Below are 19,807 nucleotides of genomic sequence, written 5' to 3' on the forward strand. Positions count from 1 at the left end.
TTTAGTAAAGGGAAGTGATGTACAGAACAGAAATAGCATGGTTTAGGAAGATAAAAGCACACTGACCTGAGGTGCTCCGTACAAGTAGAGAACTAAAGCTTCCTTCTGAGGAATAACACACCAGACTTTCTGCCAGGGCTTGTTCTTCTCACAGTACTGTAGGAAGCCACACATGATACTGTTGCCTGAGAACTGAGCAGCTTCAATCTGTGAGGGAGAAGATGAGAAGTTTAGCACTGTATATGCTTCATCACTCCTATATGAGATGACAGCGTGAATGTCACAAAGCCTGTATGTATGCATGTATGTATGTATATACATACATACATACAGTACTGTGGAAAAGTCTTAGGCCACCACCAGCTTTGTTGTTTTATAAATGTTCATCCATATTTATTTTTCTGTCTCTTTATTAAAGCTGCAGTTCGTAAGTTTTGCCTCTTTGTCGCCATCTCTGTTTGCAAACCTGCAATTGCAGTTATTTATGGAATTATCATCTTTACGTGGGTTGTGCATCGGCACAGCTCCTCAGTGCGGAATCCGCGGATGAATCAAATGTTTTGAGGAGAATGTGTGGCTGTCAGTCACCGCACCGTTGTGGATATTGTACTTCAGAATCACAGATTATAGTCTTGGAAGTATGACCAAAATAAGGATTTTCACCAGAAAAAGGTAATCTGAACAAGTAAGTAACAAATCTGCCACTTTTGTTCTGACCAACTGAGAGAAAAAAAAGCATTACCAATGGTGATTAAATCTAACGATCGCTCAGCTCACATCACATCAAACCGCGGAAATTATTATTTTTAAATAATATTTAAATATTAAATAAACAATAAATAAATAAAAAATATTTTAAACTATTATTATTAATTATATACTTTGTTCTCAAATTGTTAACACCAGCATTGTGTGACTACGTGTATTTAGTGTGTATTAGTGTTACCTCTTGATTTCAATTGCTGTACAGTCTAATCTCTAACATTAATTTGTCATACCATACACTGCCATCAAAATGATTTTAATTATTGCAGCTGCTGTGAGAAAAGGCTATAAATGAGCCGCCACCTGCAGCATCCTCACATGCAATATAGCCTACTAGCTGGGACTTCTTTACGTAAACAGACACGATGTAATGACGCAAAGACAAACGGCAGCATGCTCAAATTTCCAGCAGAAACCTACCAGTACCACTCGAATCAAAAAACATTATTACAAGCTTACTGTTGTGAATCAGGCTAAGGTAAGGAGATAGTTTTGAACACTGGCTGGTTATGTACTTGGTCAAAAATTGATTTTGAATCATTTTTAACCAAAAAAAAGTTACGGACTGCAGCTTTAAGACACAAACAGAAAATACAGGAAATATGTACAAAAAAAAAAGTTAAAAAAAAAAAAAAAAAAATCAGAACAAAATGGCTTCCTTAAGCAAAAATCAGTATTTAGCGTGACCTCCTGGACTTCTTCCAGTTTCTCAAAGAAGAAACTTCTCATCAGATTTTGAAAGTTTTCTTGGCCTTCCAGTCCTTTTCCATTCCATTTAGGTTTAAGAGAACTAGGTTCCTGCTATTGCTCTAGTGTAAGGGGAGGTCACTAAATACTTGCCACTTTAGCCTATAGAAGACATTTTGTTTCTGATTTGTAATACTGCATACAAATTTCCTGTATTTTCTGGTTATTTTATAATAAAGAGTGTGAGAAATAGTTATATATGGTTATACCATTGCTAAAACAACGTCTAATGGTGGACTAAGACTTTTGCTCAGTACTGTACATACATACAATTTTTTTTAAATATATTTTTTTCCATTTTCCATGTCATAATTTAACTTCTTTTTGTCAGTTTCTGTAATTCATTTACAATTTTAGTATTCAGATACATATTTCACTTCAACATCAAAATAAAAAGTAATGTATATAATTAATATATATACATATATATTCAGTGTCCATGTGACCCTACAAAGGATGAGGTATGAACATTATGAAGTATGAAAATTGTTCATGACAATTAATGACAAAAAAATACAAAGCAAAATATCTAGATGCATAAGAGTAATTAAAAAATTAGGAAAATGTGTTTAATTGTCATGACAAAAATACAGCTTCATTTACTTTATGCAAAATACAATTTATTACTTTTTATTGTGATTTTGAGGTGAAATAACCATGTTCTTGACAGGTTTTGAGATAAGTACAATAAGTAAGCAAAACAAAAAGAAAGCCAAAGAAAAGTGCAAGTTTCAATTTTACATAATTTAAGATAAGAGCATTTCATTAAGAGTCAGTTTGCTCCCATGATACACAAAGTGATAATTTAGAAAAGGGAACAAGCAACAAAATATAACTTCACAAATGTGTTTTAATTATTAGCTTAATCAGCTTTGCTCCCTCTTCTAAAGCCTTACCAAACAAGAATGTTAAAACATCAGTATACCATTGGCAACACTTTATAATAAGTCCAATAATAATATTAACATTATTGCATTATATGATGCTAAACAGATCATTAGTTCCTGTAAATTAGTTAGAAATGAAACTTGGACTTGTAAATTCATGAGTATGTATGAAAATATACATCAACTGCTGATCTGTTAAGCATTACTGAATGTTAATGACCGATTACTGCCGCAGGTTATTATAAAGTGTTACCAACCGATCTTACCGCTGCCGACTCCACCACAACAGTTCGTGCACGTCGTTTTTTCTTCCGTAACTGTATGTATAAAGGTTATATGAAGTCTTTTTCTGACAGTACAGTGTGTGGTAATTGATACATTAGAGAATGCAGTTCTGACCCCGGGTCCAAGTATGTGATTCATGTGATTCTGAACTCACCTCTAGAATGCCCTTCTTCTTGCCCTCCCTCTCCTCACTGTCTATATGGCCTGTCAGGATCGAGTAACAGTCTTTGCACACCTTGTTCATCTTATTCCCATCATATTCCAGAATGGCTTTGTAGTCTGAGCACTTCCAGCAGACCACCTGAACGAAATAGACATTTCAGCACATGTAGTACACTTCAAAACTGTGAAAACACAAAATGTTTTTGCTTTGCTGCTGCTTACGTAACCACAGGCCCGACAGTGATGTCTCCTGCGTCTGATAGCATTAAAGGCCTCTTTGCACTTCATGCACATGGTCACCTCGTTGTCTCGGATCCAGCGAGGGGCTCTTTTACCCAGCTCTGATATCTTAAGCTCCTACATAGAAATATAGACATGAGACATATAAACAATAAAAACAAATAAATCCAGATGATTATGACACTATAGCCTTAAGAAATGTATGTCCAAACACATTCTGTTTATACATGACCCTTGACCCTGAACAATAAGATTGAAATATCTAATAAAATTAGTATTATCATTCATATAGTACTCATGTCTAGAGTGGAGACATGATATAATGGCAAAATTAAATAATTTAAGTAAATTATTAATTTAAATTATTTTAAATTAATTATTAATTTAATTAAAAATTTGAACTATTGAATTGAATTGTAATTAAATTGCCATTTTGAATAATATTAATATTTAATCAATTTTAATATTAAAAAGGTCAAAGCATGGCAAACCCTTTCTGTTATTTAAATGTATAAATATTTCCTTATAATAACAGAGAGCATTTGATAGCTTGTGTTATGTACTCCAGGCAAATTTCACACTTCTAAGAATAAATACTGACCGATGCTTCCTCCGCATCTTTGAATGCTGACTTAAAGGTCTCATTTTTCTGGAGGGAGATGTGTATCGTTTCCTGGAATGCCTAAAATCACAGAGGAAGTCAATTTAAGAAATGGACTTCCAATGATTTGGTAATATTCATCAAGTATAAAAAAGTTAATATTGCATTCTTACCTTTATCCAGCTTTTTTTATCCTGTTCGGAGCTGTAATGTGGCAACAACACCATTAAAAATAGTAAAAAGTAGAAAAAACAGCAGAAGTGAAGAATATTCTGTATGCATTATAAATGCCAGCACTGGTGGCAAGCAGAGATGGTAAGGTCTGTACCTGGCCTGCAGCTCCAGTGTCCGTTCCTTTCCGGAAACCTGAAAGGTGTGAGGATAATCCTCATTGTACGTCTCCATCACCTTCATGCCTTCAATGCCAATACGTGTGCGCACTGTATACTTCTGTCCCACCAAGCTGAACTTGGGAACGCAGTACAGCAGCATGTTGTTGAACTGCAGGATAGAGATATTTAAGAAAATGAATCGCCAAATGCTGCTTAAAGCTGTTTATTTAAAGCTAAATGTTCACAGTATCTCATCAATGACTGAAATAGCATGGACAATAGTTAGTTGTCCTCACCAGGAAGAGATATCTGTCCATGGCTGAAGTGTTTCTGGCTGCCAGTTTTAGAATATGACCCTCCTTTATCAACTCATTCGAGGGGTTCACGATGTCCTCTTCTTCTCCCAACATCTCATAAATTTCCAGCAATTTCTTAAGGTTTTCCTGAAAGATAAGGAGAAAGAAGTCTTACCTTTCAATTTCAAGAGAATTTACATAAACATTAGCTGCACCGATCTTAAAATACAGCTTTTTAGCCTGATTTGAAGTGTCAAAACATGTATGAGAATTTATTGTGATTTTGGAGTATTTCTGTTACCCCAAAACAAGAAAACAGCCACCTAAAGGACATAACCAAATTTTAAAAAGGATTGTTACATTAGCTATGTTTCCATCCAAAGTTGCGAATTTAACTTATGCGCAAAATTTGAATATTGCATAAAGCATTTGCGAATAAAGTACCGATTCCATCTAGCGAGACGAAGAGAAATAAATCGTCACTTCCTGATAAACTGGTGCCAAATATCACTAAGAAAAATGTCATTTGCTGCAGTAGGAGAAGCCACTGTGGGTCTTTTTTCATATATAATAAATTACTTGCACCTCAGAGCACACAGACAAAATGCAATAAACACAGTGATGTTATCTTACTTTCAGAGGCGGATATCTGCTGTTTGGGAACGCAGTTGTGTAAGACAGTTCTGAGAGGTAATTATACTGAACCACTTTGATAACAGACTTTGGCTAAGGCATTTCAGAATGACCAAAATAACATTTCAGACAGTGTGCAATGAGATCAGTCCACTGGTTAGTCCAGTTATGCCATCCCATCGAGCAAAGTCATGTGACTTTTTCGATGCGCATCCAGGAATTTATTGGGTAAATGTGTCATCGTAGTTTATGCGCATGTTTTCTTATCGGATAAATTTATCCACCTGAATTGAGTGCATATATTTTTTTTATGCTCAATTTTAGAATTGACGCACATCCTGGAATTTTTATCCAGCGTTTTTTATGCAATATCCCAAAATGCACATAAAAATAGGTGGATGGCAACACTGGTAATGAGGCATAATATAGAGATTCAATTGTACAGGAAAAACACTCACTGTTTTCTTAATGGCAGTGTTGGAATGAGTGGCAGCCATGGAAATAATCTCTAAAGACTCTGCAAAGACAAAGATTTTGTATTAAAGAAAGGCCCAGTTTAAAGTCTGTTTTAGAAATCTGTACACTCCTGAACTCACTTTCAGCATCCCGCCGGTCTATGTGATCCTGAGGAAGTTTCTTCAGATAGTCTTTGAGCAGCATCTCGTATCGTGGCACTCTCTGAACAGGCTCCAACATGTGGTTCTGCAGCGTCAGACTGCCACACACTTCTTGACTCTAAACAAACACACAAACATGAACACATGAATCTACAAACACTAAAGAAGGCAAAAACGTACAGATATATCGAGACAGAGTGAAGACATAACGGCCAGGGCTATGTTTCTCAATAGCATTGTAAGCCTAAGTAGATAGTACAGTAGAACCATTGCTACCGATGGTCTCTACGATCATCTTAGCTTTTGAGAAATGCAGCCCTGGCCAATTAAATCTGCCACAAGTTAGGGGCTTTCGCACCGGGTAGTTATAGAAACTAGCCACCAGGGCAGTCCCCCAAGAAAGACCATTTTCCTGGTTGCATTCGCACCGCCAATAGGAACTCTGATGTAAGCTGTCTGACAGTGACGTCATTTAAGCGTGGCATTCAAAAACGTCAACAACTCCATAGTGGAAGGGTTGAGAAATGACTGGACTTCGGTGTCAGTCCATCTATCGCTGTTTTCCGTGTTCGTGGAGTCAGTTTATGGAGTAAGTATATGTAAACTGTGTTTACGCGGCTTTTTAAAAATGGCGGATTTAAAAATGGTTTCATACGACGTGTTCGGCCAATCAATGCACACTTATGTCCATGGAAGTTCCTATTGTGCTGGGTTACATCGTGTCTACACCTGACGCAGCGGCTGGCACGTCGCATCATGCCACAAAAGCTAGAAGCTGTCTACACTGGACGAGACAAAGTGACCGTTGCAAATCCATTTGTCCTTCCTATGAGAAGTATCGCGAGTGCTTGGAGTATGTCATAAATAGAACGAGGCATCAGTTTACTGTAGGGGATTTGTCATGTCACGTTGCACCGCATCCAGTGTAGACAACATCATTGATTATAATGGGTTCTATTTTCTTTTGTTGTGTTGCATCACTCGCATTCGGTGTAGACACGGTAGATACAGTGTTAGAACACTACTCTGAAGTAGGAGCTAATTTAGTCCCCACAAAAGGCGTTCCTAAAATCGTTTATAGTTCCTGTAGTGCGAACACACCAAAAAAGCGGGTACTTCCACCAATAGTTATAGGAACTATGAAAACGTTCCTCCGGTGCAAAAGCCCCTTTTGTCTATTTTTAAATTATTGTTGGTAGTTCTCCCTTATATCAGTTCTAAAATCTACCAACATCCTTATCAAGAAATATTAAAATAAACTGGGTTTTTAAATAATTTTGAGTTTTGACTATATATTTTGTACAATAAATTTCAACACTTAATTACAGTGAAGAACACTGAATTTCTCATTTGATATTAAATGGCATTATATGATTTAATCCTGTTGGCATTCCAGTAGTCATCCAGCACTCTTGTTACTGAGAGAACAAACAAAACAAACAAACAAAAAAAAAACTACAGGCATCAATCACCTGGATTTCTAGAATGATAGCTTTAAATGGAGGTGATCGATCTGTCCATTGCTTCAGCAGATCCAAGGCATGATCAAAGTTCTTCACATACTCAGCGTACATCTTCAAGAAGGGCGTGAGCTTCTGTAGGATGTCACCAATGCGAGGTGTTGACGTCCTGGAGGAAAAGTCTCAGAGCATTAAGACCATATTTCTTCCAATTAAACCAAAACCAATGTCCACAAAGTGAGAGTGTGAACGTCTTACCATTCTCCCATGCGTTTTTCCAGGTCAGGCAGAAGGAACTGGCTGTGGAAGGCATTAATGGAAGAGATGTTGGAAAAGATTTTCATCACCACATCCACGGGGAATGTGTCTTTTCTTGCCTCTTCTATCAGCTTGGCATAAAACACCTGCACAGCAGGGCCAGAGTTAGATGAGGTATGATCTGTGTGCTAACTACTATATTTAAAATGTTCAGACTTACCTTATCTAATAAGTTGAGTCGTGCAACATAGGCCTTCTCTGTCTGCAGAAGTTCATTTGCTATCTTGTAGAGCTTCTGCTCATTGGTTTCCTAAACAAAAGAAGTTCGATTTTAACTTGAATACTGCATCAGATGCAAATGAAAATCATTTTTTATCTCTTTGTATCTTTCTTTGACCTGATGTTTCATGCAAATGTTGGTGTTAAAGATCTTTGAGGGTGAATCTCACAAATAACATCATATTTAATACCAAAAATAAAAAAGCAATTATATTATTATGCCTAAAATATAATTTTAACCATCAATATGTTTGGATAGTGAAATTCTTTAATGACAATTTTCCCAAATTCCCATTACTGTAATGTGTCCAGATACTTTACCTTTGAGTTTGTTATGATTTTTATTATTAATAAATGATGATTCACATTAGATTCTCATTACTGTAATCCTCATGTCCATTTAAAAAAAAAAAAAAAAAAACTTAATTAATAGCAATACATCAAATACTAGTGTCATTTATATACTTGTCACAATTTATTTGGGTGGAACATGACCTTTATTCACTATCAAAAGTTAATTTTTTTATATTTCACATTTTACACAAATTTGTTTTCAAACTTTTCCAACTCTTTTCGAGGCATTATAAATAATTCAGATTGTCTAAAGTTCTGAGCTTTGACTTAAATTATGCAAGACATTTTTGTTGCATTTTGCTGAGAGGGAACTAACACTGTAAATGTCCTTAGGTGTGACACCCAGCTCAGCACAGCAGCTCACGTGGCTGAAGGGAAACAGAACTCTGAACATAAAGGTCAAGGGCAAAGCCAATTCAGAAGTTGACTCCCACTCCACCTACATTCCTCACCTCACCATAACATTTCTTCCCCTCTTTCTCTCTATCACACCCATACACAAATGAACATCTACTGGCATACACACACTGTACACGCTGAAGTCTGTTAAAGGAACTTCCTGATGCACACTGACCACAAACATTGCTAGTATCTGCCTGTCAGCACTCTGAAGACACACAGCCTGTTTTTTTTTTTTTTTTTAGAATCTACAACCTCAGCTCACATAAATAACCTTTGAACTGTTTCGGACACCACTTAGCTGATGAAAGAAACCAACTAACTTACAATATATCACGCTTTTGGCACAGTTGACTGCAATTCAATAGAAGTGTATTGTTGAAAAGTAACACAGAGGACAGGAAATGAAAGGATGGATAAGAGGAAACAAGTAAAACCAATGAAAGAGGTTCTGGCATGGAAAGTGGAATGCTACCGATCTACAATCTGATTTCTGACTTGAATCATAATCACACCGTGTTCGTTCGATGACCAGAGGAGAACTGGCCCCCCGACTGAGCCTGGTTTCTCCCAAGGTTTTTTCTTCTTCCATTCTTTCACCTAAATTTGGGTTCCTTGCCACTGTCGCATCTGGCTCGCTTAGTTGGGGACACTTAATATTCATCAATATTTCTGATTTAACTGTACTGACACTATTCGATGAGAACTGAACTGAGCTGGACGATAACATCACTGTTTTCTGCAGAACTGCTTTACAGATGAAAAGAACTAATGTAATAATTGATGATCTTGAACTGAATTAACACTGAACTTCAGCTGAACAATGAGTTTTCTTTAGAGCTGCTGTATAGCTGAATTGAACTTGCATCACTGAATCATTTTCCTGTTATCACTGTGAAGCTGCTCTATATGAATAAAGGTGACTCTGAAGCTTCACATGTTCACATTCACAGAAAATCTGGTCTTACATTTTATTAAAGGATATTTTATATATATATATATAAAAAAAAAAAAAAAAAACACAAAACAAAACATTCAGATTCATATTTTAAATTACTATTAAAATAATTAAAACTACAAAATAACACAAATGGAAGTATATGAATTATATAGTGACCAAAAATATTATTAATAATAAAATAAATAAAAACAATAAAATATTTTAATTAATATTAAAATAATTAAAACTATGAAATAACACAAATGGAAGTAAGTATATTAGACTGTTAGACTTTGCTGTAATTTTACAGTTACTTACTGCAAAAAATCCCAGTAAAATATATATATTATTTATGGTTAACTACTGTAGTATGCACTGCATTATGTGTATTTTTATGACTTTACAGTAACTTACTGTATATAGGAATTTACAATACTTTACTGCTTATGCAAAAGCAGTAGTGCTACTGTAAATGAAGACCTTAGTGACCTAAAATGTTAGACAAATCTGAAACCATCTTATATTAGGATTTTATTCTTTTTCTAGATTCAAGCGCTGGACATTCTCTTAACCCAACTTCATGAGGTGCATGCTGGGATGCTTTTTAAATGCCACTGGAAGAGTTCATGTGTATGCTGGACACTTGCTTCACTCTTACTATCCAGTCCAACTCACCCATTCCAAATTTTTAAATATTTAACTTTTTTTAACAATTTATTGACTACATGACTAAGCATTTAAGCATAAGCTTTTAGGTTTTTAAGACCATAAGAAACATTTCAGTCAAGTGTGTCTAAACTTTTGACTGGTAATGTCAGGGACTATATCTTCTAGTAAATGTTAAGTTAATTTGCTTAACAAAATTATAAAAAAAATGTATTTAATTAATATTGTTCATATATAGCAACTGTTTTTAAAAGCAACAAGGCAAAAAACAAAAAACAAAACCGAAAGCATTAAATCCATCTGTTTTCTTAAGAGGAAATGAAGACTTGGTTTGTAAGACTAAAGGTTAAATAAAAAAAAAAACAGGCTCTATTGTAAACGTCAGCATGTAAATCTAGCGGATGAGACAGCACATTGCTCTGCCGGGCCTGAGGTGTCAAATAACTTTCAGTGTGACAGTGTCACTACCCACTCCATAAACACACTCACACAGTCACACACACACTGACAACATCTGAGCTGATCTTTGCGACAAAGCATGCCTTACCAATCCTTTCAGATAACAAAAAGTATCTTACCTTCTGCTCGGGGATGCTGTTCATTACAACATCATGCTGCTCTGGTGCTTTCCTCTCCTGCTCTTCGACCTGGTCTATGTGAGCATGAGGCATATCTACCGAGTCCTCGTCCATAATTGCCCTCTTAGCCATATCGGCGGCATCTCCGTTCAGCAAGTCCTGCGTGTCTATCCTCACGACCGGAACTGTATCGTTTTTGACGCCATCCATGTCCAGATCTCTGTCCTGGTCTCTGTTCTTCTGTGCTAGAACCCCATTGGGGGGTTTGAGAGCATGGCGTGGGCTGGTCGCGCCAGAGCCGGAGTCTGTGGGCTGCTCCGTCTGTCTCTGGTAGCTCTTATGAGGCGGGCTGGAGTTAGGAGATCTGCTGACCTGCTTCAGAGGAGCGCCCTCCCTCCGACCGTCTGTGTGACTGTAAACGAGAGAGAGAGACAGACAGAGTAAAGGAAGGTCACCTTCTTTAGGAGTCAGAGAACTCGCCTGTACTCACCAAAAAACTTTTACGATGAACAGTGCTGGCGAAAAAAAAAAACAGAATGATGCAGAGAAGAGAAAGATGTGCTGTGCATGAGAGTGTGATGATGTTAAATATTAAGTGTTGAACAAACTTCCTCTGTCTGCATGTGTGTGTTGCAGGGGACGTGTGAATGTGCGGGTCAAGGGAGGAGTGGAGGAAAAGAGGATAGGAGGAGGATGGGAGGAACAGGGAGGGTGAGGAGAGGTAGACTCGGCTGCAGAGCGTCCCATGAGACACGGCTGCCCTACTTCAGAATACATGCCAACATGCAAGCGAGCACACACACATTTACACACTCAAGAGAGTGAGACGGTCTTTCTCTTTTGAACAAAATGCTTTCAGGAACAGTGGAAGCAAACTATAAAATATGTAAGAGATCATGTACAGTGCATCCAGACAGACTTGTCACACTTTTATTACCCCAAAGGGGTATATTTTGTGATAATGACCAGCTGACTGTATATGATCCCACTATTACACAGCTACTTACTCAAATAAATAAATAAATGGACATGAAAAATTGATTCAAGCTGAAATTATTTTACTACATGAGAAGAAATTATGATCTGTTCCATCAAATTGAGTGATTTTGACCAGAAAAATATTACGGATGCACGATATATCGGCCATCATATCGGAATCGGCTGATATATGTTCATTTTTAATGTTATCGTTATCGGCCCAATAAGAAAATTTGGCCGATATATTAAAGCCGATAAATAATGGATTATTTCCTTAAGCTGAGACACTTCAGATGCACACTGTTCACCATGATGGTTTTGAATTGCTTGAAATATGATTGCAGTCACTTCAAAAAGGAAAATACAGTTAAGTGCAACATGATCAGCGCAAATCTGTCATATAGGATACATAAAATTATAATGATATAACATAACATCATTATAATTGTGTGCTTGGGACATGGCTTTTTAATGGTGAGACTTTTGTTTTTGTATTCAGGCTCTCAAAAATTATATAAAAATTTGGATTTAGATTTATCGGCCAATATATCGGTTATCAGCTTTCAAATATAAAGTATTATCGGTTATCCGTATCAGCCAAAATTTTCATATCTGTGCATCCCAAAAAAATATGTTTCATGCACTTAATGAAAAGGGAAAGTCTCGGCTTTCTAATTATGTAGTTATTTAGTTTTGACAAATATTCTAATATACAACATTTTATTACAATATACAATATATTATAATCAAGACAACTGGCACACACCACATTAAAAAGCATCAACAGCATTTATTGTTTAATTTTTGCAGTAAGTAAATGAGTAAACATTTACCATTTAGAAAGCTGAGACTTTAATTCTTCAAAAAAAAAACAAACAAAAAAAAACAACAATTTTTTAGAATCACATCTCCACAAATGCCTCATTGCGACTTCAGACTCAAAATAATCATGTCACATATAGCAATAAACCAATCAGAATAAAATATTCCAGAGAGCCGCATGACTTAAATGATGAATAATAAATAGTAGGGATGCACGATATAGAAATTGTGACAATAACAATAATACATATTTTGTTACGGACATTATATTATTTGCTTCTTATATCATCCTAATCAGACCAATACTGATTATAATATGAATATACAATACTGATTATAATATGAATATAAAAATATGATCATATTGGCGATATGGTCACTGATATATTGTGCATCCCTAATAATAATCAGAACTCCACATAAGTAAACTGTAAAACAATGATCCATTCATAACTTGACGTACTGTAAGAGGTGCATAAACCGAAAAAAAAAATTAAGCCACAATATAAGGTTTTGTGGTTCATGCACACACATACATACACACACACACACAAACAGATATCCTGCACCTCCAGCTGTTTCCCTGTCTACGGCCCACCTGCCCTTTAGATCAGATAGCGTTTCCTGTGAGATAGAGAACAGAGATGTGGATCTGAGGGTACGGAGCACCACAGTGAACACTCCAGATTACAGACGGCTATTATTATACCATTGAGCTCTGGACCGCTGAGACGGATTAATATGTGCTAATATATTGTTCAGTGTTTCATTCAAAACATGTCAAATCTGTTCTGTGCAAATATGGATGGCTAACAAAATCTAAGTCTTTTTAATCTGGTATGATAAAAGGTAGTTACATGCGAGGCAAAATTATGCTATCAAATGAAGCCACACAAGTAGGGCAGTATGGATTTCATTGTTTTTTTTCCCACGAGGTTGTAAACCAACCCCCATTGCAGTTGTCTGGGGTCATGGCTCTCCGTTCAGCATTCATAAGTACGTGTTAGACCAGGCCAGACAGCTGCAAGAGTTTCAGACCCTGGTTTACTCCATCAACCCATGCTCTTTCACTTCGCTTCAGAGCTTACAGGATGAATTCCTGCACAGATTTTGACCCACACACAAAACAATGCACTGAATGGCAGGCAAACAGGAAAAGGGCTCGCAGGGATTTATTTGTGAGGAACTAGGGTTAATGGTCAGTCCATTTTGTTACGGTGGCCTTATGGTTTCATATGAGCTTGCTCAGTGACCTGACTACACCAATGCTGAGCTACAGACTTGTAACAGATGAAAAAAAGTTTACACTGTATGTCCTACGCCTACCCTATTCAACTTAAGGAAAAAATGTAACTGGCGCTGCGTTCGTTTCGTAAGTAGAATAGGGAAGGCGTAGGACATACAGCGTAAACTTTTTGGAGAATATGGAAATGCGGTTTTGGCGGAAGCACTTAGAAGGCGAACATTTGTTTATATAAAGCATATACATTTACATTTTTTTTCAAAAATGACCAATCGTTTCGCTAGATAAGACCCTTATTCCTTGTCTGGTATCGTTTAAAGCCCTTTGAAGCTGTACTGAAACTGTAATTTTGACCTTCAACCGTTTGGAGGCCATTGAAGTCCACTATAAGGAGAATAATCCTGGAATGTTTTCATCAAAAAACTTAATTTCTTTTCGACTGAAGAAAGAAACATGAACATCTTGGATGACATGGATGTAAGTAAATTATCAGGAAAAGTTTATTTAAAAGTGCTTAAACCCACATAACTATGGTAAAAACAGTAATAAACTGCTTCAAGAGGCTTATATATTGGCTTATCAGTGGCTTATCAGAGGCTACAGCCATGTCCTCATCTCATATATGAAACATTTGTGATGCACAACTATGCACAAGATTGCTTCAATGCCCTGTAGATGGCGATATCACTTCTTTTGTAGCAGAAATAAACTGCTGCAGAAAAAGTTAGGGGCCACACAAAATTCTCATCACAAATGTATTGGAGTAAAGAGTACATATTAGAGAGTAAAAGTTGCTAATATCTTTCCTACTCAAACTACAAAGTAGCCAAAAAGATACTCAAGTACAGTAACTAATTACATGTACTCAAACACTTTACACCACTGTTAATGCTGTAGAATAACATGTGGAAGTCTCAAGTAATGTCAGTCACAGACCTTAAAGGGATAGTTCACCCAAAAATGAAAACTATTCCATGATTTACTCACCCTCAAGCCATCCTAGGTGTATATGATTATCTTCTTTCAGACGAACACAATTGGAGATATTATCCCCTTGGAATTATAAGGTTCTATCTGACATTTTTGTCAAAATTGAGTTATTCACACATATTCTTATTCTGTGACAACTTATTTACATTATGTGATGTTTTTTTTTAATGTTATGTACATTTTGTCACTTTTTATTTAGAAAACAAAAAGGTTCTATCTACACAGTCGAATGGAATGCTAAAACTTTGAAGATCAATATCTCAAAACTACTTGGAATGCAGATAGATCCTTATAATTCCAAGGGGATAAAACAGTATATTTAAAAATATATAATGGCTGTGAATGGGGAGCGAGGTTTTGAATACCCCCCCCAAGAATAACTAGCTTCCGGCAAACGGCCATAAGCATCAATTTGTGGCGGGAGAGTAACCACTGACCCGACACATGATGCAATGATGAACACGGAAGCGCAGAGGATAAAGCGAAACAAAACACCGGTCACGAATTAGAAGTCTAAAACGTCTAAAAGAAGACAGTCATATACACCTAGGGTGGCTTGAGTTTAAGCAAATCATCGGATAATTTTCATTTTTGGGTGAACTATCCCTTTAAACTCTTAAACCATTAGAAATTCCACAGGGAGCCAATGGTGAATTAGCCTTCCAGGTTGGCCTACAAATGACTGAACAGCTCTATTGGCAGTGAAACATAATGTAGAGCAAGACTACTCTAGTAAAGTAAAAGAAAAATCATTGCACCTTGCTGAAATACACCAACTTTAAGCACTTTCAATATATAGTAGTCAACATTTGAAGTGGATCAAAACCTTTCATCAAAGTTGTCCTAAAACCTTCTTCTTAGGACAACTTTGATGAACATTTGATCCACTTCAAATGTTGACTACTGTAGTTGTACCCGAAAAAAGATAGCTAGATATAAATTGATAAATTAATCTTACCTCATGTGTTGAAGTTTTGGTACACAAAAGTAAATGTCTCATACAAAACCAGTTCTTTCCACAATGCTTAAGAAACACTGTATTGTACGCTGGACGTTAAAGTTACAACTAGCTTCTGCTTTTTGATCTTCTTGTGTAATCACAAAGAAGATATGTGTGTGTTAATATTTCTGTTTTTACAACCTTTGTTCTTTCAAAAACAAGCAAACAAACCAAAAAATATATCTTACTGAGCACAAAATTCTGAATGGCAGTGTACTCATGAACTCAAACTACCTCAAAACTGTACATACTTCACTAAGGGCAGAATCTATAAATATATGTCAAACACTGATCATCAGCCAGACGCGTTTATCCAAAGCGACTTACAGTGCTTTCAAGGTATACTTCTGCAAAACCACACAAGATGAATATCAGTATCTACATATCCCTGAACATAGGAAAGAGAAGTAGAAATTGATCCCAAGTTTACCGGTTCTCCTCAAAGCGACTGATGAGGTTGGACACTCGGCCCTTCCCTACTGCTCCTCCTACTCCTCCCCCCTCCATGCTGGGATTGATGGATAACTTTCCGGCAGCCAGAGGAAAGGAAACTTCCGTCACCGGACTCTGAAGGTGTGCAGGTTTAGGAGGCACTGCAGGAAATCACAAAGTATAGAGGTTATTTTCCATGCTAATGTAGCAAACGGCATGAGTGGAAACAGTTTCCACAATCTTCATGCCATGTCACTAGAGTGGTACAAGCAGCAAGAACTTACAGGGATAAGCACCCAGGATCACATGAGGTTAAGTGTCTTGCTCAAGGGCAAACCAGCCCTGAGCTTTCACTACACCTCAAACTGCATCCCAAAATGCAAGGAAATGTGAAACAAAGTGCCTAAATGAAAATTCTTTGTGAGATTTTCTCACATTGAACCCGTAATAGTGAAAATGTATTAAGGAAGCGCTTGGTTTAGTGCTATGTAACTGGAAGCTGTAATCACCACTAGGTGGCAGTGCAGTTTTAGTATGTTGTGATGGAACCTGATAATACTTGGCAAGGTGAGATGAAGTTCATCTGGAAGCCGAGGAGTCTGTCTCTATCTGCAGTGAGCGAACCACGGCTAATCTCAGTCAATCTGATGGGTTGGAGATGAGCTCAGGGCTCCATCCAGATATAAACAGTGGGCGCACACTTATTTCACACATCTTTAATTAAGTGAGTGTGGTATTTGAGGTTTATGTCAGTGGGATTTTTGCCTTTAATTTCACATGAAAATAAAGAGATAAAATATAGCTATTTTCTGTTCTATGAAGGAGGAATTCTGTTCCGGCCCAATGTCGATCTGTGAAACATTTTGAAATCAACAATCTTATCTGCAGTCAATCTTCTGTATTTTTTTTTTTATTTTTTTTTTTAAAGTAAAGGAACTTCAAAAATGTTTAACTATGACGCATTTCATAAGGAAATCATTCACACTTTTCAAACACAAATGGCTTAGTTATCGAGTTTGGGTTCAAGGATACTCTTAGGATGCTGTACTCATTACAGCGGTGTTATTTCAGCATTAATCAGTAGCCATGCTGATTTAAATTCCGTTAATGGTAAACATTTAGTGTTCGGAGCCTGTAAGGGGAAGGGGAACATGAGTTTGTGTGTACTGTGGTTTAGCATGTACTTCTGGTAAATTTGTACAGCTTGAGCAGTTATCAGCACTGTGGAAGTGTGGAAGGATATATGCGTGTATGCATATTGTGTGCAACTAACTATACCTTGTGGTTTGGGTTGCAGTGGTGGCCGTCGGCCTGAAACTCTTCCATTTACTCCAGTAAGGCCCTTATTGCTGAATCTGCATCCACGATTCAACTTCTCATTGTGACAACCTTGCTCATCAGGACTGCTGCTGCCAACAGCTGCAGGAGATAAAAGAAGGATGGAAATAAATGGAATGGCAACTGTTTCAAAAGCCGTTTATTTGATCTAATTGCTTAGAAGCCATACTGTAAGCAAACTTCAATTGAGTAATATGAACATGTAAGGTTACTGGTAAATATACCCTCTGTGCAGAAGTGAAATGCAAGAGGTCTGTTTTTTGTGCTCCTGATATCAGTCAAGCCTGGTAGAAAAGTGGCCTTGAAACTAACAGTGACTTAAACTTGAAACAAAAACTAAAAATAACCAGAAGTTCCTCTGCGTCAATTACAGAACAAACAAAGTGTTTCAGATTGTTCGGATGATCAATATTCAACTTATGAGGAAGCAGTTTTGTTCGCCTCAACCAAGAAATGTTTCCTGAAAAACAGCCTTGGCAAATAAGGCACGCACATATCTGTAGACAATGACAGGCGGCCTTGAAATGTTCAGATTTAAAAATGACATAGATCGTTATGTTGCATATGAGGAATTCAGTTCTGTTTCAGATGTGGAAAAATAACTGCATGAAAATGATCTTGGTTCTATGGAAGCTTGTTTCCACCACAGAATTAAAAAAAAAAAAAAAATTGTAAAAGATAATTGTGACTTTTTTTCTCATATGGTTCCCACGTTGTACGAGCAAAACTTACATCTTTCCAAAACATCAAGAACAAAATATCAGTGGGCTAACAAAGCCTCTTAGGAAAAGAATAAATAAAAAAGTAAAAAAGGTACAGATAGGTACTTATCCTAAAATACATATGGGAGCGTTTGAAAGCAGACGTCTATCAGTGTCCACTGATAGACGCCTGCTTTCAAATGCTACCGCTTTCAAAACTCTTTCAAATTCAAACACTTCCGTGCGTTGATCATTGTAGCCAATCACAGACATATCTGATGAGCACATGAACACAAAGGCCAATCAGAGGTGTTTACAAATCCGTTCAACAGAGCTCGAAAGCATCACATTTTTAAAATTCCAGTACTGACTTGGTATCGATGTCGGTACTTTTGACAACACTATTTGCAACCCATTTTACATTTCTGAATAAAGATAAAAAGCAAGATAAAATGTTGATTTGATTTTAACTTGATTTTATCCTATGGAAAATGTCTGGATCGTAAAAAATGGTCTCTGGCAGGTTTTTGGGGGAAGGGGTTTTAAAAAAAATAAAAAAATAAGAGGACCTGGTGAGGTCATCCAAAAAGTGAAGTCATTTCAGAGGTGGAGCAAGTTGTTACTTTTTAATGTAATACTTTGATGTTAAGAGATGACGTTAACATGAATTCGCCTTCAGAATTCCCTTATTTTGTTTCCGTAATGTATTTTCATCTGAAGCAGGATATCTAAGATTTTTTTTTTTTTTGAGTGTCACATACCAGAATGAATCCAGACCAACTTTGCAATACTAATATTAACTGCCTGTGTGGTGACATCAACAGAATGAAAGACATTTTAGAGAAAGAGCAAGTTATCACATTTTGATGATTAAATATAATAAGGCAAGCATTTTTTTTAAAAATTACATGCACCGATTAATCTTTCAAAATAAGACGAGGAACGTGTACTGAGGAAGTAAATAAGTACATGGTTAAATTTGTCTTTTTGCTGACTTTAACCAAAGTCTGTATACCTAGACGGTTCACCAGTATTACTATGAATGGGAGAAACTGCAACGCACAACACAGTGGAATAAGTCCCGCATTCTAAATAAAACAGCCAATCACCATCGCCAACTGGTAAGGTCATCACATGATTCGCGTAACTGCAGATATTTTCCCATAGACACAGTCAGTGTCCTGAGATGCACGCTTGGGACTGCACACATGCATTGGCTTTACCAAACGAAAATTTGGCATTTATAAGCAAGTTCATGTCAGATTTTGCCGATTTGAGTTTGGCAAGCAGTTTTTGAGACTTCTATTAGAATGTTCTTAAGAAAACAGCCACCAAAAAGAAAGTATTTATTTAGCATATGCTTCATAAAGCAACCTCCATTGTTACAGAAACAATCCCCCCGGAGCAAACCGGTTTGCTTGTTGGCCTCATTCAAGCACAGGCCTCATACATGAAGGTATTGCAAATATGGCCGCAGAGTGAACTGACTTTCCTTTGGACTTTTCTTTAAGACAAGTTTGCAGACAAGATTATAATGCCATTGCAAGAACTGTAAAGTCACTGTGACCTCAGTGCACACTACAGTCATAACACATTAAGTAATGTCCACTGAAGGCTATGTAGGTACAATCCTGATTTAGATTCCTATTTCATGTTATATTTCCTGTTTGATCACTGCTAGTACTGTATTTACAGTACCTCACCACAGTGTCTGTAGGGTGTCACAGGCCTGTTCACATTAATATTCTGTTTATTACAAACTTGCACTGCACTGCACTGCACTGCTACTTTAAATGCTCAAGCT

At 36.8% G+C, this 19,807-nt stretch overlaps 1 protein-coding gene across 11 annotated transcripts in view; it reads right to left on the minus strand.

Annotated features, from left to right (window-relative positions):
* fgd4a (FYVE, RhoGEF and PH domain containing 4a) overlaps positions 1-19,807 on the minus strand; it is a 57,148-nt gene that overhangs the window by 4,301 nt on the left and 33,040 nt on the right. For 6 of the 11 annotated variants that reach the window (XM_051869764.1, XM_051869767.1, XM_051869766.1 and 3 more), the window contains 15 exons: positions 17,243-17,383; positions 15,963-16,125; positions 10,500-10,911; positions 7,504-7,593; positions 7,284-7,429; positions 7,038-7,194; positions 5,545-5,683; positions 5,407-5,465; positions 4,316-4,462; positions 4,016-4,188; positions 3,861-3,891; positions 3,688-3,768; positions 3,069-3,203; positions 2,839-2,985; positions 67-207 (listed from right to left, as the gene is read on the minus strand). In XM_051869764.1, coding sequence (XP_051725724.1) covers positions 67-207; positions 2,839-2,985; positions 3,069-3,203; positions 3,688-3,768; positions 3,861-3,891; positions 4,016-4,188; positions 4,316-4,462; positions 5,407-5,465; positions 5,545-5,683; positions 7,038-7,194; positions 7,284-7,429; positions 7,504-7,593; positions 10,500-10,911; positions 15,963-16,125; positions 17,243-17,383 — 2,162 coding nt within the window. Of the gene's footprint in view, positions 1-66; positions 208-2,838; positions 2,986-3,068; positions 3,204-3,687; positions 3,769-3,860; positions 3,892-4,015; positions 4,189-4,315; positions 4,463-5,406; positions 5,466-5,544; positions 5,684-7,037; positions 7,195-7,283; positions 7,430-7,503; positions 7,594-10,499; positions 10,912-10,989; positions 12,924-15,490; positions 15,941-15,962; positions 16,126-16,248; positions 17,211-17,242; positions 17,384-19,807 lie in introns of those variants that run through there. The other 5 variants (XM_051869771.1, XM_051869774.1, XM_051869773.1 and 2 more) reach the window with 5 other exon arrangements.

This window comes from Ctenopharyngodon idella, chromosome 18 (assembly GCF_019924925.1).
Source record: "Ctenopharyngodon idella isolate HZGC_01 chromosome 18, HZGC01, whole genome shotgun sequence".
NCBI lineage: Eukaryota > Metazoa > Chordata > Actinopteri > Cypriniformes > Xenocyprididae > Ctenopharyngodon > Ctenopharyngodon idella.